Here is a 21124-nt window from a genome sequence, read left to right as displayed (position 1 = left end):
TTCCTCATCTCTGGGACAGAATCCCTGATGTCTGCAATCTAAAGAAGAGAGGTTTATTGTGGCTCACAGGTTCAGAAATATTAGTTCATGTTCTTCAGGCTTAAATACAGAAATAGTATGGTGGAAGGACTTTGTTGGATTAGGGAGATCAGCAGGAGAGGATCTGAGGATGCCTTGTGTGTTTCTAGCATGGGGTAAAGATCATGCTTTCTTCATGAGAACTGAAAGAGAATATAAGAAAAAGAACTGGTTGTTGGACTAGAAAAGAAGTTTCTCAAATGCTGATTGTGGTTTACTTTGGAGAAAAAAAGAAATACGTGTATACTACATTTGTTGAAGTGTAGATATAGTGAGAATATTTTAATTTAGAATATCCAGAGATTTAGAGATAATGGTACAGATCATAAGGTCTAGTTTTTAAAGAAGTCTTTATTTTGAGAACTATTTAAAATTTGTCTTCACCAAGATAAAGTTGTTGAACTAAAAGCAAATAGGTCATTGTATCTCCAAAATGGTTTTAAGATTAAATGAGCCTAAGATTTAAATGAAGGAATCTGAACCTCTGACTCTGTCCAGAAAAATTTCAACCATGCAGTCAGGATTGGGGGCTGCTAAGATTACAGCAGAGATTTGCAGGGGTGAATTCCCAGATAATGAAAATATCTTGCCCTAGGATTGGGGAGAGAAACATGCTGAGAACTAGTGAATGGGGAGGAAAGAGAAAGTGGTGATTATTGGTATCACTTCTGTATTTGTCCTCAGTATCTTATCATTAAGTCGACTAACTTACCTTTTCAGGTACCTCGTTTTAAGACATAAACTTTGTCAGGCCTTCTATAGAGGTTGGGTTGGTTAGGGAAGACTAGAATCAGTTGTGTGTGGTTCTTCTGCAATATCTGGAACAGGGCAATGAGGAAGGGAGAGTACTGGGGAGTTCTGCACATGTTGAGAAAGACCTAGATCGTCCAGTGGGCAGTTGGAAATATGAACCTAGAATTATAACTTTGAACTATGAGTTTAGAAGTGCCTCAGAGAAGAGGTGGACAGAATCTTCAAGGAAGGGGGAAGATTGAGAAATAAGTGCAGCACAGATAGATTGCTGATTCTCATAGATACCCACTGAGTGAGAGGAGTCTAAAAAAGGAGAATAAAACCAAACATCCAGAGATATAGGGATAATTTTATTTATTCTTTAATAGACCCATTCAAATTGTAATAGCAAAACACTTTATACTCATTATACTATACATTTAACATAATAAAGCCCAATCTAGAGGCATTTTTACTCAACAAGGATCTACTCCATTACATTTACTTTCAGATAAAAGAAAACAACTTTATTACGTATTACCACTGTTACAGCTGTGCTTTTTATATCAAGTTCTTAGAGGAATATTACTAAGATTGTACAGATCACAGGTCAAAAGAAGTAAAACATGAAAGTTGCTTCAATAATATATTTTAGGTAACTGTAGACTCTATTAAAATTGTCTTAGAAAATTATTTACAACTTTAAGATAGTACTAATGCTCTAAACTTAAATCTATGGACTTTATATAAAAATACTCTAAAATACAAATATAAGTTAAAAACTCAATAAAACATTCACCATGTCTAGTGAAACTAGTATTAAGCATATATTCTAGGTAGTAAAATTAAAAGCATTAACTACAAAATCTTAAATATTTTGATGGTAAATCTCACAGTTTTACTGTAAAATTCTCTCATTTTTACAAATGCAATTTATACAATTTCTCTCATGGACCCCTTCTCTGTTTAACTCATGTAAAAAGGCAATAAATTAATTTTATTTAATTTTAAAAATTCCAGCTAAAAAATTAACATGTTGGCTGTATATGGCGTGGCACCTGTAAACCCAGGTACTTGGGAGGCTGAGACAGGAGAATCACATGTTTGAGGTTAGACTGGGCAACTTAGTAAGCCTCTGTCTCAAATTAAAAAATAAACGGGCCCAGGGTATAGCTCAGTAGTAGGGTGCATGCTTAGAAAGTGTGAGGCCCTGGGTTTAATCCCCAGTGCCAAAAAAAAAAAAAAAGTTGACATGCTATGTGAAAGATACAAATTATAAAATTTTCAAATAGTTGGATCCCTAGTTGAATCCCTTTAACGATCATATGTTTTAAATCAGGAAGCACAAAATACATTGCTGCAGGGTCCAAATCTCACAATAATGTTCTCACATTTCAGAAAATGTTCAGGACTAAATCTTCTTTAAAGCTATTTATGAATACAAACATATGCATTTAAGTAACATTGGTACAAAATATCTTTGGAATAGTATAAGAAACATCTTGCTAAGAGGCATCATTTTGCTGTATAAAAGGTAAGCAAGTCACATTGTTTAATAATCTTTCCCAAATGCTACAAATAACTATTTTGTTGCCATTATTTACAGTTGGATTTTTAACTAGAGATACTAATTTTGCTTTTGGCCAGATGCTCTTAAAAATTGAAAAGTAGATGTGTGATCTAGTAATATGCTAGCTTAAATTTTCTAAGTTGTGTTAAAAATGCCATTAAAATATAAACATATTCTAGTCATCACTATATTCTTTTTTGGGGGGTGGGTACTGGGGATTGAACCTTGTGCTTGTGAAGCAGGCTGCAGACCACCACATTCTTTTACCCTGTAAACAATTTGGATTTCAGTTCTAGCTTCTAGTTTACCCCATTCTGGTAAGTAGAGCTATAAACATGGCATTTAGTAGACAATTGATTGTGTAGATTAACACAATAAGTAGCCAACTGAAAAAGTACTTAAGACTTCTGCTTTGGAGCACAGGAAATACTGACATTGGGAAAATTTTAAATGGTTAGTTTTCCCTAACACATTAGTGCAAATAAGGAAACTTTTAGGAGAATTTAGTCATGGAAAAAAGGAAACACAATTTGATCTTCATTCATCCCTTGCTCATACCGAACTGATGAGGCACCTGTCCACTGGAAATGGTTTCTTTGACAGAGGAACCAAATCAGTCCACTGATGAGAGCTAAACTGCTGAGCACAGCAAAAGTGATGGCTACTCCTTTGTAATTAGGGCCTGGAAGAGGGAAAGAGGCGACATTGGAGGAAAGAATACACCAGCAATCGTTATTATTGTTTTGGTTTTTTTTCAGCTTTAATTGAGTTTATTGGTACATTTTAGGGATACAGTACAGTTACATTCATTGTTGGGATCTTGTACCTCTACATGACAAGTCTTGATTCTCATTTTTTCCCCTTACCTCTGCCCTCCCTTCACCCCCTCCTCCCCTCCCCATCTACAAACACTTTATTTTCATCTTTTCATTCTCTCACATTTTTTTCTTTTCCCTTTTTACTCTTCCCCTACCCATCCCACCTTCCCTACACCTTTAGCTCCTTTTTTCCCATTTCTAAATGTCAGTAATCTTATTAGAATCTTATGCATTGTTTATTCTTTAAACTATGTGTCACATACATAAGCATGTACAGTGGACCCTCGAGTCACAACCAGCCTGACATACAAACAACTTGGGTTACAACTGGAATTTTCATTTTAATTTATGAACCGAGTTGTGAATTATGACTGGAATGCAGCCACTTGTGCTTCCAGATGGTCTCAAATACAGATTTAACCCTTTTCTGTGTGGGATCGATTGGGAAATCCTGGGCCAATGTCTCTCTAAGGACACTGAGAGCTGCTGAGAGTCTTTGAAGGCTATGGAGAGGAGCCTGAGCCTTTAATTGACCAACCTGAGTCACAATCAGCTCTCTGGAATGAACTGAGTTCATAAGTCAAGGATCCACTGTACAAATTAGAGATAATAAATACCTAATTGTTTTGTAGCTTGTACATAAAATTCAAACTTGTCATCAAACACTTAAGTGCCTTCTTTTCAATTTAAGTATTTTCTTTTTTATTGAACTCCTCTTCATTGTTACAGGAATTCTCTTCCAAAGAAATTGAAGCACTGTCATTTTTTCACTTTCCCTTACCATCACTCTTTTGGGACCATCACTCCTTACATATTGTCTTATTTAGATAGCAAAATTGTGAAAAGCTGGAAATTTTTGTGTTTGACTTACCTAGAGTCAAATAAAGTATTGTTTGCTTCAAAATGATTCATGCCTCTAGGGTGACCTCATTTAGTTCTTAGCTATTCAACTTCAAATACTGTCCAAGGCTTCTCTACAGCTTTCTAATCTACCCCGCCACCCCTGCTGGGAATGTAACCTAGGCTCACACACACACACACACACACACACACACACACACACACACACCAGTTAAGCAGCTCTACCACTGGACTACATCCCCAGCCCCTGCTCTATAACTTTAAATACAATCTCTATGTGGGCCTCCATATATTCAACCTCATACTTGACATCTTTTATGTGGATATCTTTTCTCCACACAGGGAACTTAAAATGGCCCAAATAGAACTCTTGATTTATACCACCCTATACCTGCTTTGTCCTACCCTCTAAAAGCTTCCGATTGCTTTCCATCCACTTAGAAGAAAGCCAGAACTCTTGACCCTTCTGCTTACAAAACCTTGAGTGACTGGCACCTGCCTGCCTTCAAGTTCTTCCCTGACCTTGCTTTGCCTTTTGCCTCTGCCTTTCCCTGAGCTGAACTGGGCTGACCTTTCAGATCTCAGCTTCAGTGCCTCCTGCTCTTAGACATATGCCCTGACAACCTTACCCAGAGTAGCCACCCACCTATCCTTCATCACATAGGGTTTAGAACTTTTCATATTTTCTTGTCTTTGAAAAATTGGGCTGTTTACTTCTTTGTCTTCCCCCACCACACTGTAAGCTCTGTGAGAATAGGAAGCTGATCTGGCTTGTTCATAGTGCACAGCAAGGAGAAGAGGGCATAACAGACAATAGACACTGATTTGCTGAATCAATGCAGGTAAAAATAGATACTAGCTGCTTACATTTGGAATTTTACCTTTAATAACCTTTTTTTTTTTTTTTTGTACTGGGGATCAAACTTGGGACCTTGCACTTTTGAGACAGGTAGTGGAACCACTGAGCTAAAATGGAAAATTTTATATTAGATCTTTTAAAATGTTAGTCTGAAAAGTTTGGAGCTCTTTCTCTACAGCCTAGTTAAAATAATATTTTAATGGTGGTTTTATGTATCAATTAATGAAACAGAAGTTCAAATTACAATTTCTACAGATATCCTGAACATTTTAATAGTTAAATCTAGTTTTAGATTGTCCTAAAATTAATCATGAGTTTTATGGGAATAAAGAAAAAGGAATCAAAGTAACTGCAAAAGCATAAACTCAAGCATTTACATAGCCAAACTATAAAATAAAATACATCTTAATTTTTTAAAAAGTCACCTCTACAGTACTTTGGTAGCTTCTATTTTTCTAAGAATTACATATAAAGTTTAGACTATTTTCACTTGGGAGCCTCACATATACATTTACTCTTGTAATCTCTTTTTCAGGGAGAAAATCTCTATGATTTAATGAAAATTTTTGAGAACATCTTATAAATACTTCAGGACAAAAACTTAGCACATAATTGGATTGTCCCCCACCTCCAGTCAGGGGTTTTACTGTGAAGTTCAGGCTGGTGTTGGACTCACTATGTAACCTAGGATGGCCTCAAACTTGTGACAATCCTCCTCTCTCAGCCTCCCAAGTGCTAGGATTACAGGTGTGTGCCACCATGCCTGCCTATACATTTATTTCTTGACCTGTTCTTTAAGGACAAGTTACATACTTACCTAGAGGAACTTTGCAGACAACTCTTCCATAACCATGTGAACATTCAACTTTTTTCCAAGTTTCATTTGAAGCTAACAAAATGCTACATTTTCCATTACCACTCTTACTTTTATTTTCCCACTTGACAAATGTCACTCCTGATCCATCAAACCAACTCCAAGACTGATCTGAAGAAAGACATTAAATACAACTATGTTCACTGCTACTAAATTACTGAGTTAAAAGCATGTGGCTTAATAAATCACTTACATAGAATGGTGCTATCCTTATATGATAGCAATTATTTAAAAGTGAAATTCATTAAAAACAACAAAATCCTTTTGTTGCACTTGTTACATTTCAAGTACTCTTTAGCCCTATGTGATTAGTGACTACTATCTTAGTGCAGAAAGTTCATCTTTGTAGAAAGTTCTATTGGACACTGATACAGAATATGGCATTTTGATTAATGTGCAGATGCTTGCACATTTACTGTGTCAGAGAGCGATGTCTGGGAATCAGTATCTTCCCTTCTTTAAGAAAGCTTGCATCATTAAAGTCACAGAGCTGGAGGAGGAAGGTCCTTTCCACCTCAGCCCCAGAGGCAGGACTCCATTGTTTGTTTTCCAGCTGAGGCGGCACCACCATGTGGTGAAAGGGTAAACACAAGTTCGGATTCTTCTGGATGGTCATTACAATACCATTTTTTGAAAAGTACTTAATATTTTAGAATTCACATTTTTTTCACTTTTCTTTAAATGTTTTAATATTCAACTTTGCATAAAGTTGCGTAAAACAGACCTACTCTTCTACTAAATTTTCACCTTTATATTTAAATCAATTACCTGCAAAATCAGTTAAGACAATTTGATTGATGGTAAAAATATTCTAAGAGGGAAAATAATAAAAGAATTTTCTGAATAACAGAGTTATAAGGGGCAAAACCATGGAGTGGTAAACACTGAGACCCTAAGGAAAGTAACTCCTGGGTTCCTGGTGGGGACATGGGACACAGACATTTCTCCAGGGAAAAAAATCTTGATGTTAATCCAAGGATCTTAGGAATAAACATCTAAAGCAATTCTATTGACTTAGCCTGATTTTCTGTTTCATTAGTGGTTTCCATCATTACTAGTAACATATTTGCATATTCATTCAAAATTTAGAACAACCAGGGGACCTAGCTTACTCATCAATGAGAAGCATTTGAATTAGTCACCACTGACATTGTTCAGCAAGGCTGACTTGTTATTTAGGACAAGTTAGAACTCCCTTTGCATACTGTACACACAAATATGTCACTTACCAACAGCATGTTGAAATAATCCAAGCCAAACTCTCATGGTAATATTATTATTTTCTCTCATCAATCTGCTCACAAATTTATTCTCATTTTCATCCTTTATACTGATGATAGTTGCAGAATGATCTGTTGAATGAAAACAAGTTGCACCTAATTAGCTCTGTGTAAACTGGAAAATATTTTATTCTAAACTAGTCATATGAGAAAAAAAAATCTATCATGAACCAAATCATTGAAATATTCAAGCTTTACACAGGGATTTTTTTTTTAGGGATTTAAAAAAATGACTATGTCAAAATTTTAAGATACTGTAATTCAAAATAAGTTAGAAATATATTCAAATTGAAAATTCATAAATAGAAATTTTGTATTTCTTCAAAGTATTTAACTGGCACTTTTTCAGGGGGGTACTGGGGATCAAACTCAAGACCTTGCACTTGTGAGGCAGGCATGGTGCCACTGAGCTAAATCCCCCTGGCACTAATTTTTGATTTTAGAGCTGCCTAACTAATAAGATTCTTGTGTTTGAACAGCTAGTCATAATGATTGTAGTTTGTGATGGTAGAAATATGTATCACCCTATAGATTTTTAGTGCTTTAACCTCAGTGAGCATTTTTTTATAACTCAGCTTTAAACTTGCTTGAGCTAAAGTGGAATTAAAAATGAACAGGTACAGGATATTGGGGAGCATTAACCTTCCTTTAATACTATCTTATACATAAATGTACTTGGTCATTCTCATTGTGAGTTTCTAAAAACAATCGAATTGAATGAGCGAGTGTTCTTTTTTTTGTTTTTGGTACTGGGGATCGAATTCAGGCCTTTGCACTTGCAAGGCAGGCGGTGGAACCACTGAGCCAAATCCCCAGCCCTTGAGTGAATGTTCTTGAAGTTTGATAGATTCCCTAAACCCACAAAGAAAATAGTATTGTCACCAGTATTGAGTATGAGGTAGAAATAAATAAAAACTAGACTTGGAAATCAGTCCCAAATGGAATCAACTGCAGTATCTGCGTCAGCTACTAGCCTATCCATACCTGACCTAAAACATTTCTTTTATGGTGAGAGATAACTTATGAGGGGCAAAGGAGGGCAAGGAGAGGTGGTACAAGACTCCAATCCTAGCCCCTGTAGGGCTGAGGCAGGAGGGTCACTTTGAGTTCCAGGCCAGCTTGGGCTACATATTGAGTTCAAGGCCAGTTGGAACTGCATTGCAAGACTGTCTCAAAAACCAAAGAAAGAAAAAGAAAGAAAGGAAGGAAGGAAGGAAGAAAGGAAGGAAGAAAGAACAAAACCCCTTCACACACCACAACAATGTACAGATGCTCTACATATTACCATGTTTAATATTATATAATATGGTAGATGTTACCTGGAACATGTAAGGAAACTGAAACTCGAGATTAATTGTTCACACTTACACAGTTAGCCAGTTAGAGAATTAGAAAGACATTCTTAAGCTTTCTTTTTTTGCTCTTTTGTTTTTGCAGTACTGGGAATTAATCCTAGGGCCAACACATGTTAAGCAATCACTCTACCACTGAGCTACATCCCTAGCCTTTTTCAGAAATTTTGAATTCTAAAACAGGATCTCACTAAATTGCCCAGGATGATCTTGAACTTGTGATCCTCCTGCCTCAGCCTCCAGATTAGCTGAGATTATAGACATGTGACACTGTATGAGGCCAATCCCAATATTTTTAATAGGAACAGTTTTGAGAATACACTCTTTAATGTGTGCTGTGCTTTATCGGAATATATCATCTCATTTCATTCCTACAACAACTCAGACTGTATCAACCTTTGAAGTAATATTTTCATTCTCACTGTTCAGATAGAAAACAGAACAAAATGTAAATTCCAGTGTTACTTAGCTGGTACTTGTGACAGCTACAACTTGAACCTTTACCACTGGCATTGAAAGCTTAAATGCTAAACCCACACACTATATTTAGGGTAAATCTTTTTTTGTTTTTTCCCTTAGGAGGAAGAGGTTTCTGACTTTCAGAATACATACACAGCTGATAATAGTTTCCATCATGTACATAAATGTATAACACACAATGGTTCCCACATTAAAATTCTTGTTTTGTAGTTAAGCAATAACTGGGAGATTTTTTAACCAGTCAAATGTCTGCGCAATATTAGCAAAACCAATGAGCTAAATGCCATCTGCCTGGCTACACTGCTTCCCAAACATGCAGGTAAATAGTGTGGGTCTTGGAACTCCTCCAGGTAGCAGTTCCACAAGTCATTTTATGTTTTTTTTTTTAATTGAGTTTATTGGTACATTTAGGGATACAGTACAGTTACATTCATTGTTGGGATCATGTACCTTTACATGGCAAGTCTTGATTCTCATTTTTTTCCCCTTACCTCTGCCCTCCCTTCACCCCCTCCTCCCCTCCCCATCTACAAACACTTTATTTTCATCTTTTCATTCTCTCACATTTTTTTCTTTTCCCTTTTTGTTCTTCCCCTACGTATCACACCTTCCCTACACTTTTAGCTCCTTTCCTCCCATTTCTAAATGTCAGTAATCTTGTTAGAATCTTATGCATTGTTGCAGAATATTCACACCAGGGAAACTATTTGGTATTTACACATGTGGGACTTATTTATTTCACTTAGGAGTATATCTTCAATATGTATCCATTTTGCTATGAATGAATCTGTTCTCTCGCTCTTTATGGCTGAGTAATATTCCATTTTATAGAAAAACCATAACTTCTTTATCCAGTTTCCAACGGATGGGCAAATAGGTTGTTTCCAAGATTTAGCTATTACAAACTGTGCCGCTATAAACATGGGTGCACATACTTCTCTGTGATATGATTCTTTTAGTTCTCTTGGAAAGATACCCAGCAGAGGGATGGCTGGGCCAAATGGAACCTCCAGTCCAAGCTCTTTGAGGTATCTCCATATTGATTTCCATAGTGGTTGCACTAGTCTGCACTCCCACCAACAATGGAGGAGGGTTCCTTTCTCCCCACAACCCCGCCAACATTTGTTATTGTGTGATTTCTTGATAGCAGCCATTCTTTGTGGGGTGAGGTGGAATCTCAGTGTTGTTTTCATCTGCATCTCTCGAATGACCAGTGATGTGGAACATTTTTTCATATATTTTCTTGCTGCTTTTACTTCTTTGTATGAGAAATGTCTGTTCATTTCGGATGCCCATTTTTGGATCGGGTCTTGACTATAGGCTAAATTTATTATGAGTGAGAGCCAGTCACCATTGCTCTTTCTCAAATCGGTAAATCTGAAGACAAAGACATGCAGTCATTCCAAGGATGTGGGTGATCCTATTCAGCATGGATGCACAACCTATACTTGTTTGATTTTGTTATTTGGTCAGATTAAGCTTAACTGGTTAATAATTAATGAACAATGCATAATTTTTTATTTACTACTTAGCAACTTTATAAAAACTTTGCCTCTTAATCTTTTTATCTAAGCATACCTGGCTATATTTAAAACTGTTTCGTCATCACTTTTCAACAGCTTACTTAGCATTTTCAAGCCCGCTTCTTCCCACTTACTTTTATTTCCCATATACTTATTCTTTTGTGGGGGTACTGGGGATCGAACCTTGTGCTTTTAAGGCAGATGGTGGAACCACTGAGCTAACCCCCTCATGTACTTATTCTTGCACTGATAATTTTTAATGAACTATTCCAGTGTTCCCTTCATTACCTCATGGATTCCCTACCATTTCCCTATTGCAGGGCAGTTAGGTTATAATGCTCTTATAAAATGGCAAGTACTTTAAAATATTTTCCAAAATACAAATATTATTTAAAATTATTTCTTTAAGAAATATTTTGAAGAATTAAATTATCAAATCAAAGAAAACCAACAAGGGCCCAGGATTTAGCTCTGTGGTTTTGGTGCCTGCTTTGCAAGTGCAAGGACCCGAGTTCGATCCCTCGTACCAAAAACAAAATAAAAACAAAACAAAGAAAATCAACAAGTTTTAACTTACCAAGTTCTCGACACAGTTTTTTGGCCTCTGAGAAACTGTGCAATGTCTGGTCAGTCGTGTAGCAGTGATCCCCATACTGGATCCACTGTGACCTGTGTTCTTTTGCTGCTGGACATCTTGATGAATATGTGTGCAGGGACAGCTCTTTAGCTGTGTAAATGTTAAGACATAACTGTAATAATGCACAAAACAGTGACTGTCTTCCTAAATAACACTAAATATCTCCGTGTGAACTCTTGCTTTTGTGAATAACAAGTATATAACACAGTAAAGGTACCAGAGAGAGCCACATTCTCTGAATACCCATTCCAGTTAGCTTTCTGGAATACCACTTTTAAAACTTATGATGGTAGAAAAGGAAAGTACTTACCCCTCTAAAGTGGATTTAAACTAAAGTAAACACAACTAGAAAGACAGACGGGAGAGAAGCAAAGTGAGTACAGAGTGAGTAGGCCTGAAACTACTCTGAAATAATTAAAATTCTTCCTTTCCATGGATTCTTCCCCTCAATATGTACTAAATATGCATATCACATCTTGATTCTTTTTATTTCCTCTTCCTTCCCCCTCCCATCGCCCCTCATACCTCGTGGGATTCCTTTTTATTTTGATAATATAAACCTAAATTATCTAGATATACACAAAATATTTTTAGGCATTATATTCACAAGTAATATCTTGGTAATTTGGTTTACAAAGCACAATATATCAGTACAGCAAAATCTCTTGCAAACCAAAAGAAAAGTAAGTGTAGCTCTTTTTAAAAAAAGTTTCTATTTAAACTGTTTGATTTTTAACTGTGCTAAGTAACATGATGAGCCTTTGTAATGAAGCTAGTGCCCCTTAAGGCCTATAATTAATCCCAATAGAAGAGCACATGAAATGAGAGGGTACATTGTCAATACCCTGTGACATCTGTGATGTACAGATTAGCCAATCAATTATCAGAACTAGTCCCAGTCAGTAATCTCAACCCAGCCTGTTGTTGTGCACATGGTCTGCACCTCTTCCAGTAACTGAAAGCTTTTTCTGCTTTTTCTCCAGGTCTAAATGTGGTAGAATCTTTTTTTTTGTGGTTTTTGTGGTTCCAGAAAAATGGATGCCTCTGTTTCTTTCTTATCAAGAGACTTGTAGTGGCCCTTCCTTCTGCTTCCTTATCCTTTGTTACTATTATAAGACAGGCTTGATCATTTTGAATTTCAATTATTTGACTGGTTTTTGTCTTTTAATATTCTCCATGCTACTATTTTGAGATCTAAGTATTACTTTAGTTCTACACCCTGTGCCTTAGATAAGATTCCCAGCTGCTGATGATGAAAACTAGTTTGGCGAATTTCTCTGTAAAGTCTATAAAACTCTGACAACTCCTCAGTGAGGCTGCAAAGGAAGGAGACATTACTAGCAATTTATTGCTTCTACCATGTTGTGAAAATAGTTGGTTTGTCAAAGGACTCTCTGTTGTCATTCTGGGCTTGACTGTGTAGCTTCATTAGCATGTTGAAATTGTATTTTTTTTTTTTTTTTTTTTTTTTTTTTTTTTTCATGGACTCTTGCGAGGCAGGTATCAGAATCACTGAGCTAAATCCCCAGCCCAGTTGTGAAGCATGTTGAACCACTGGCCACCATGATATCCCTAGGACTGGTGGAGTTTTCCTTTTAAATTCTTCTCACACTAGAATCAAATGGAGATAACTGGTCTTCATTGTTTCTTCGTTTCTAATGTTGTCTGCAGCTGGGGTATCTTGGGTCACATACATTTGCCTCTACTGTGGGAATTTTGCTACATTCATGTCCAACAAGATCAAATTGTACTTTAGCAAAATACACATCACATGCTATTCAACATATTAACCACTTTTAGATGTATAGGTTAGTGGCATTAACTAATTCACATTTTAGTGTAACTATTACTACTATCACTGGAACTTTTTCATCTTGCAAAACTGAAACGCTGTACCCATTAAAAAGTAACATTAGGGTCAGGGATTTAGCTCAGTGGTGCAGCTGCCTGCATTTCAAGTGCAAGGATCTGAGTTCAATCCTCGGTACCAAACAACCTAAAAAACAAAACAAAAAAATCCCTCATAAATAGTAACACCACACATTGGGAAAACTGGTTATCTGTTTGCAGAAGAATGGAACCTGACCCTTATTGCTCACAATATACTAAATTAAATGAAAATAGATCAAAGATCTAAACATTAAAATGGAAACATTAAAACTTCTGAAAGATAAAATAGGTAAAACACTTGAGGACATAGGTGTAGAAAAGGATTTTCTTAACCAAATATCAATTATACAAGAAATAGCAGCAAGAATCAACAAATGGGATTATATCAGACTAGAAAGCTTCTGTACAGAAAAAGAATCAATCAGTAGTGTGAAAAGATAACCCATAGAGTGGGAAAAAATTTTTTTGTCAGCTACTCTTTAGACAGAGGACTAATGTTTATAATATCCAAAGAACTCAAACACTGAAAATTAAAGACTGTCAAGAAATGGGCAAGAGAAATGAACAGACACTTCACAGAGGAAGAAATACAAATGGTCAACAGATGTAGGAAAGAATGTTCAACATCTCTGGCCATTAGACAAATGCAAATTAAAACAACGCTTAAGATTCCATCTTACTCTGGAAAGAATGACAACCACTAGTAAATCAAACAATAACAAATGCCGGTGTGGCTGGGATGAAGAAGGAATCCTCCTTCATCATTGGTGGGAATGTAAACTAGTACAACCATTATGGAAATCAGTATTATGATGTGTCAGATGTCTCAAAGAATTGAAACTAGAAATTCCACTGGGCCCAGCTATCCCCCTGCTAGGTATCTTCCCCAAAGAGCTTAAGTCACCATACTACATCATACCACAATGAACTATTTATAGTTAAAATATAATTCCTAGTAGCTAAATCCTGGAAGCAGCCTATATACCCATCAGTAGATGATTGGATAAAGAAAATGTGGTATTTGTTATATAATCGAATACTATTGTGCTATAAAGAGTGACACATTTGAGACATTCGCAGGAAAACGGATGTACTTGGAAAATATAATGTTGAGTGAAATAAATCAGACACACAACCTTAAATACTGCATGGTATCACTCATTTGAGTGAGCAAATGTACAAAAAAAAAAAAAACAAACTTAAACAGGATGAATAGAGAGGGACAAGAGGACACGTCTCTTAAGTGAGGAAATGGTCCAAGGGGGCAAGGGTGAGGAGTAAGAAGGAGGGGAAGGGGAAATGAGAAGCATAAAGATATGCTATGTACAGGAACCTAATTGCCCCCCAAATGTAAACACTATATGCTATCACAGGAGCCATGACAAATGATATTAAATAAAAAAGGGGATAAGGGAACTGGAGGGATGAGGAAGGGGATTTAAAAAAAAGAAACAAGTTGTACTATGAACATGTGACCACTCCCAAGATGACTGTTAAATGCATGAATTGCAAACATGTACTTATAAAAAATTAAATTAAAAAAATTCTACAAAAACAAAAAAAAGGTAACACCCCCATCCTCACTCCCTAGAGGACGGATAACCACCATTCTACTTTCTGCTTCTATGAATCTGAGAACTCTAGGTATCTCATATAAGTGGAATCATACAGTACTTGTCCTTTTGTACTCAGCTATTTCTCTTAGGGTAATACCTTCAAGGTTCAGCCACATTGTAGTGTGTGTGGCACGTGTTGTAGCATTGTAGCATTTTTACGGTTGAATAATATTCCTCTGTGAGTGTGTACACACACAACATTTTGCTCATCCATTTAGCTATGAACAGATACTTAGATTACTTCCATCTTTTGGTTATTATGAATTATGGTGCTATGAGCATGTTCTATAAATACCTTTTAGGGTCCTTGTTTTTTTGTTTGGGGGCAAGGTCTGTTATGTTGTCCAGGTTAGACTTGAACTGTGAACTTGCAATCCCTCACTTCAGCTTCCTAGGTAGCTGGTATTACAACATGTGAGACTGTACCTAACTTGAGTCCCTGTTTTTAATTTGTTTGAATATATATCTGGAAGTGAATTTGATGAATCATATGGTACTATAATCATCTATTTAAATTTTGGGGAAATCGCTATAGCCTTTTCTACAGTGTCTATACAATTCTACCTTCCTACCAGTGGTATGTGTTTATTCTGTCCACATCCTCATGTATGCCAATAGTTTCTCAAAAAATTCCATTTATTTTCTGTGCCTAAAACCTAAAAAGTGACTGTATCTTAAAAGGAGCATCTCAGTTTTTAAAAACACTCCTATACGCAATGAGAACTTACAGATTCTACAGTGAAATTTACTTAGTTGATACCATGAATTGAAAGTCTTTGGGAACAAATTACCTGAAAGGATCTTACTTGTTTCTATTTACAAAGTAACAAAGTTATTTCTATGGAATTTGTGAATAAGCCTTATTTAAAACTAAAAATTGTATTATGTGGCCAGGTTCATAAATATATTTTCATAAATTCATAGTTATTTAAAAGCAAGCCTTACATTTTGTAGATTTATAACAAATAGCACCATCCTTGACAGAGTTGCATTTTTCATGTTTCCACATTCCTTTTGGATCCAAAACCACACAATTTCCAGAAGAGTTTTTGCTTTTCCATGGGATGTAGTCAAGTGCACTTCCATCAGACCATTCAAAACTTGACTCACTTCCCTGTTTAACAATAATGGAGATAACTGAGCATAGCAGTATGACTTCAAAAAAGATAAAGAACAAATACATACTTTGTGAACCATAGGCACTGAGGTCGATTATTTGCTTGTAAGTACTGTAGCTCTGAAACTATCTGTGAAATCAGAGACTTACTTTGATGCACTGACTTGGGATATTTGCCCTGACACTGTTTCAGTAGGACTTTAAAATTGGATACAGAATTACTCTATTCTGGATTTTTTTTATAAAGGACGAGTTTATATAATTCTTTAACTGACCTGTAAATAAATGGCTTCCGTTTATTATAATCACAGATCTACAATCCTAACATTCATATTGCTCTGAATATTGTTTTCTGTGTTTTACAGTCTTGAGGTTTGGGCATCTGGCTACATTTCTGACATTACAGAAGCCAGCCAGCAGCATGGGCCTAGAAAATACTTCTCAAGAAACTCAAAATGGGTCAACTACTTTTGATTGTTCATTGAATCAATCTTAACTTGCTACCATTTCTTTTATTTCTTCTACTTTTTTTCTAAAGATTAAATAAAACCTACAACTTTAATCTCAGATGACTCTCTTTGTAAAGCAGACATTATTATAAATATATACATATACTAATTAATAGGATTCAAATAGTGGCACAGAGGTGTTTATCAACACATTAATTTTAAGTAGTGCTAATTTCTAAGGGGAAAAGTGGGAAGAAAATGTATGCTTATAAGTCCTAAGCATGTTAAGAATTTTAGTTGGCAAATTACATAAATTTCTGTGTTAAAATCTCAATGAAAATATTATTACCCTGATTTTACAGATGAAGAAATAGAGGTGCAAAAGTGAATTTGCTCATGAAAACCTGGCATACAAGTGGAAGAGCTGTTTTTAGTACTGAAACTTAGGTTTTCCTGATTCTATTTCCTTTATACTAGCTGTGCAATTAGTCTACTCCAAATAGGTTACAGAGGCACTTTTGAGATATTGACCCACTAGGCTGATAAGAACGGCTTGGCGGTTTGCATTCTATATGTACATTCTACAAATACAAGCTTTTACTTGTACCATGTTGTTAATGGTAAGAAAGCACTATGCTGTGCAAGCACAATCCAAGGACTTAACCAGATACTGTACTTCGAGTTAGTATTTTATGCTCAAATTTCCAACCCTCGAAGTATCAAACAGATTTGGAAAATTTATGAAAAACAGAGCAAGACTTACATCATGGCTTGACAGTCCAACCCACAGTGGAAATCCATCACGCTTTGCAATATCTTCCAGAAAGAGCTGGCCACTTTGGTTATGAACACTTGCCAAGTGACCTCCACTTTGAAAACATGTGTTTAGTGCTTCATACCACGTTACCTTTTTCTGAATAACATTATAAACACCATCTCCATATGGAATAAACTGTGGCAGCGTAGTATTGTATTCTTCCTTGTAGTCAACTACAATATTTTAAAAAATGTTAGTCATTAAATTTAAAGTATTTTAAATGCACACTTTGATTAAAATGACAAAATTATTTAAAAAGTTAAATAAAATTGAGTTTATTATTCATGAGAGGTCAAATTAATATTTTATTTTTCTTATTGCCACAGTACATATAATAGGCTCTTAATACTATGGTTGTCCCGTTGATTTAAAAAAGATATAAATATAGTCTTTAAGAAGCATACACAATACAGACAGAAAACGACAATGACCTAAATGATAGCAATACTGCTACCCACTAGGGTATGAGATTAACTAAGATGGAGAGATTTGCCTGCATTAGAGGCCTTAGGAAATCTGCCTGAAATATCAGATCTGAAGAGGTGAGGGAATTTAAGACCAAAGAGAAACAGTTACCCAGCAAGTAAGGAAGTACTGAAAACAAATAAGTAAACAACAAACTACAATGGTGAGGCTGATCCAAAGGGACACAGGAGTCAAGGGAAAAAGTTCTCAATGGCCAAAGCTGGAACAAATTGAGCAAATATTAAGTAATGTAGTTTGTTAGATAACAATCCAAAGTAAATAACCATGAGTTCATATGAGAATTAGAAGGTTAGATGAAATTAAAAAGAAAAAGAAGAAAAGTAGAAAGAAGTGCTAAAAACAATAAAAAACAAAAGCACAATGATTGAGGTTATTAATAAACAACTGAATACATTTTAATTTGGCGAGAATAGATAAATCTATGCAGAATCCCAAATAATTTAACAGTCACTCCCTACAGGAAGGTGGAGGATAAGTCAACAAACACTCCCCTGAGCCAAGTGACCAAGGTTACAATCAATGATGGTAGATATCTTTACAGCCTATACCATTCATATCATATGATGAAAAGGGTACCTTCTATCTGTGGTTTTCCCCTCTCACCGCAAAACCTCACTTCAATCATGAGAAAAACATCAGCTAATGCGAAGTAATACTCTACAAAATACATACCCAGTCCTCCTCCAAACTGCCAATATTCTAAAAAACAAGAAAAGTCTCAAGAAACATCACAGCCAAGAAGAGCTTATGATAGAATGCAATGGAATATCCTGGATTGAATCCTGAACAGCCAAAGGATATTAGATGAGACTCAGGAAATATGAAAAATGTATGAATTCTAGTTAATAATACAAATGTATGGGTTTCTTAGTTGTGACAAATATATGAGTGTGAGATGTCAACAACAGGGGAAAGTGGTAGTGGGAGATATGGGAACTCTGTACTATTGCATAACTTTTCTGTAAATCTAAAGCAATTCTAAAGTGAAAAAACAAAAACAAAAACACAAAAATACCCCCCCAGAAATCAGGAAGATTCTTGGAAGAAGAAAACATAAAGGAACAAATACGAGGTTGGACAAACTCCATACAGAGGATGATTACTAGCCTCACTGAAAAAGAGAGGCTTAATGAGCAAGAATGTTAAAAGTATGGAGGACAGGAGAAGGTATAGAATTAAGAACAGAGACTAATTTCTAAAATTTCAAAATTTTACATGGACTCAGAGCAATTGATGATAGGGAATCCCTGGGGAGTGTTGCTACAAATGGTCTCTGGGATGTTATTCTGCAACAAAGTGAGGGAAGACGACCAACCAGGATGCCAGCATGGGGTCTGTGACAGCAGATGGTTCAGAGAAGGGTTGTAGTGATGGTAGATGTTAAGTTGTGAAAGTTTTAAGTTTAACTTGCCATTTAAAATGAACTTATTTAAGCATTAGGCAAGGCTGAAAGGCACTCGTTTTGCCTGGAATGTCAAAATTCTACCTAAACAAATTTTCATAATTATAAAATTCCTATCCATCCATTGAGGTACCCCACCAAGTGTCCTTTCAGAGAAGCCTTCCTTTTGAAGGCTTTCCTTGCTTTCATTGATTGCTTTCATCTGTACCAAATAATCTAAGACTAAGCTACATTTGATAATTAATTACGCTGTCTTCTCCTATGTAGCCTCTGCAGCACCTCACATGGAACTGAATACAGGGGAAGCACTCAGAAAACCCCAATGGGTTCCCTCTGATGGAGCTAATAGCTTGGCATTCTTCTTCCCCGGGCTGGAAACTCTACCTCCACATACTTACCCATTTCAATTTTACAGGCAAGAATGCTGTGCTGGTGAAAAGGCAGTATGTCAGCAATAGCATTGAAGGTTTGAATATCCCAGAAGCCATCAGTACTCAAACCAGCCAAAAATTTGCTATTTTTTACAGTTGGTCTTCCCGCTCTCCAGTGTGTATATGACAGCGTAGTTTTATCAAACCACATCAGAGAATTATCTGAAGAAGAAATGCATTTTTTTCTATGCTTAGAGATTAATTTAAGCATCACATATTTCAGATGACTAATTTTCTTTCTTCTTTCCCTACCTTCTAAATGGTTATATGATTGTGTGTATCTTGTTAAAATATTTTATATTAGTAAATAACATTTATTTTTAATTAGGAAAATATAAATTATAAACATAATTCCTTCCTTCAATAATTTAATATTTTGTTATTTTCCAACAAATATCCATTTTTTTACTTGTATGTTTAATTGCAATGGAAATGAAAATAACTATTTTATTAAAAAATCATTCATATATTATACAATTAGTGAGAGAAATTGCTTCTCTGGTCACAAGCAGTATACAATTGTGCATACATATGGCTAAGTTTATCTTAAGATGACCAGCATATTCAATGTTGAAAGAATAGTCTTCTCAACAAATGATGCTGAATAATTGGATATATATATGCATATATATATGCATATATATATATATATGCATATATATATGCGAAAAATAAAGTTGAACCCTTTGCTGTCACTGTTCATTAAAATTAATTCAAAACAGATGACAAACCTAGATGTGAGACTAAAACTATAAAACCCTTAGAAGAAAACACAGGAGTAAATTTTCATGACCTTGTGATAGACAAAGACTTTCAGAGCTAAAACTATGTAAAGCTTAGAAGAAAACATAGGAGTAAGTTTCATGACCCTGTGGTAGACAAATCCTTCTTAGAGATGCGTGAGTGGCAAAAAATAGATAAATAATACCTCACAAGAATGAAAAACCTTTGTGCTATCAGGAAAGTGATGGGAGAAAATATTTCCAAATCATTTGTCTGAGCAGGGTTTTATATCTAAAATAAAGAATGCTTGCAACTTAACAAAAAAGACAAAATAGCTCAATTAAAAAATGGACAAAATATCTCAATAGAGATGTTTTTCAAAGATGATGTACAAGTAATCAACAAGTACATGAAAAAGATGCTTAACATCATTAGCCACCAGGGAAATACAATAAAAACCTCTATGTCACTTTCCATTAATTTGAATGGTAAAATTAATTTCCATTAATTTGAATATATGCGTGTGTGTGTGTGTGTGTGCGTGCGTGTGTGTGTATTTTTTAAAACCTAAACACAAATGTTGGCATAGATATGGAGAAATCAAAACTCTCATACACTGGTAGCAGAAATGTACAGGTGCTTCTGAAACTAATATAGCAGTTCTTCAAGAGGTGAAAAGATTCAGCAATTCCACAGTAAGTTTTATACTCAATATAAAGAGAAATGGAAAAACATGTCTTCACAAAAATGTGTACATGAATGTTCAGAGAAGCATTATTCCTATAATCAAAAATGTTAAAACAACCTACCAGCTGATGAATCTATAAATAAAATGTAGTATATCCATAATGTGGAATATAACTCATTCACACCAGGTAATTATGTACTGATACATGCTATAATATGGATAAACTCTCAAACCTTTTTGCTGAATAGAAAAAGCCAGTCAAAAAATTGCAATGTTGTATGATCTCACTTATAAGAAATGTTTAGAACAGGCAATTTGTAGAGAAGAAAGTAGATTTGTGGCTGCTGAGGGCTGAGACTGGTGGAAATAGGGAAGGAAATCTTAACGGATACCATATTTCTTTTCAGGGGTAGTGATGACTGTACAACTCCATGACTACAC

The 21124-nt window shown here is 35.5% G+C and overlaps 1 protein-coding gene across 1 annotated transcript in view; it reads right to left on the bottom strand.

Annotated features, from left to right (window-relative positions):
• Positions 1 to 2040: 2040 nt before the first annotated feature.
• Ly75 (lymphocyte antigen 75) overlaps positions 2041 to 21124 on the bottom strand; it is a 105289-nt gene continuing 86205 nt past the window's right edge. The window contains exons 30-36 of the mRNA XM_010607014.3: positions 19240 to 19434; positions 16900 to 17126; positions 15516 to 15684; positions 11005 to 11154; positions 7022 to 7144; positions 5736 to 5903; positions 2041 to 3062 (exon numbers count right to left, since the gene is read on the bottom strand). Coding sequence (XP_010605316.1) covers positions 2884 to 3062; positions 5736 to 5903; positions 7022 to 7144; positions 11005 to 11154; positions 15516 to 15684; positions 16900 to 17126; positions 19240 to 19434 — 1211 coding nt within the window. The 3' untranslated portion in view covers positions 2041 to 2883. The remainder of the gene's footprint in view (positions 3063 to 5735; positions 5904 to 7021; positions 7145 to 11004; positions 11155 to 15515; positions 15685 to 16899; positions 17127 to 19239; positions 19435 to 21124) is intronic.

The sequence above is a fragment of the Fukomys damarensis genome, unplaced genomic scaffold (assembly GCF_012274545.1).
Source record: "Fukomys damarensis isolate Sample0158 unplaced genomic scaffold, DMR_v1.0_HiC HiC_scaffold_26, whole genome shotgun sequence".
In the NCBI taxonomy this organism is placed as follows: Eukaryota; Metazoa; Chordata; class Mammalia; order Rodentia; family Bathyergidae; genus Fukomys; species Fukomys damarensis.
This window is presented reverse-complemented; position numbering and strand designations above follow the sequence as displayed.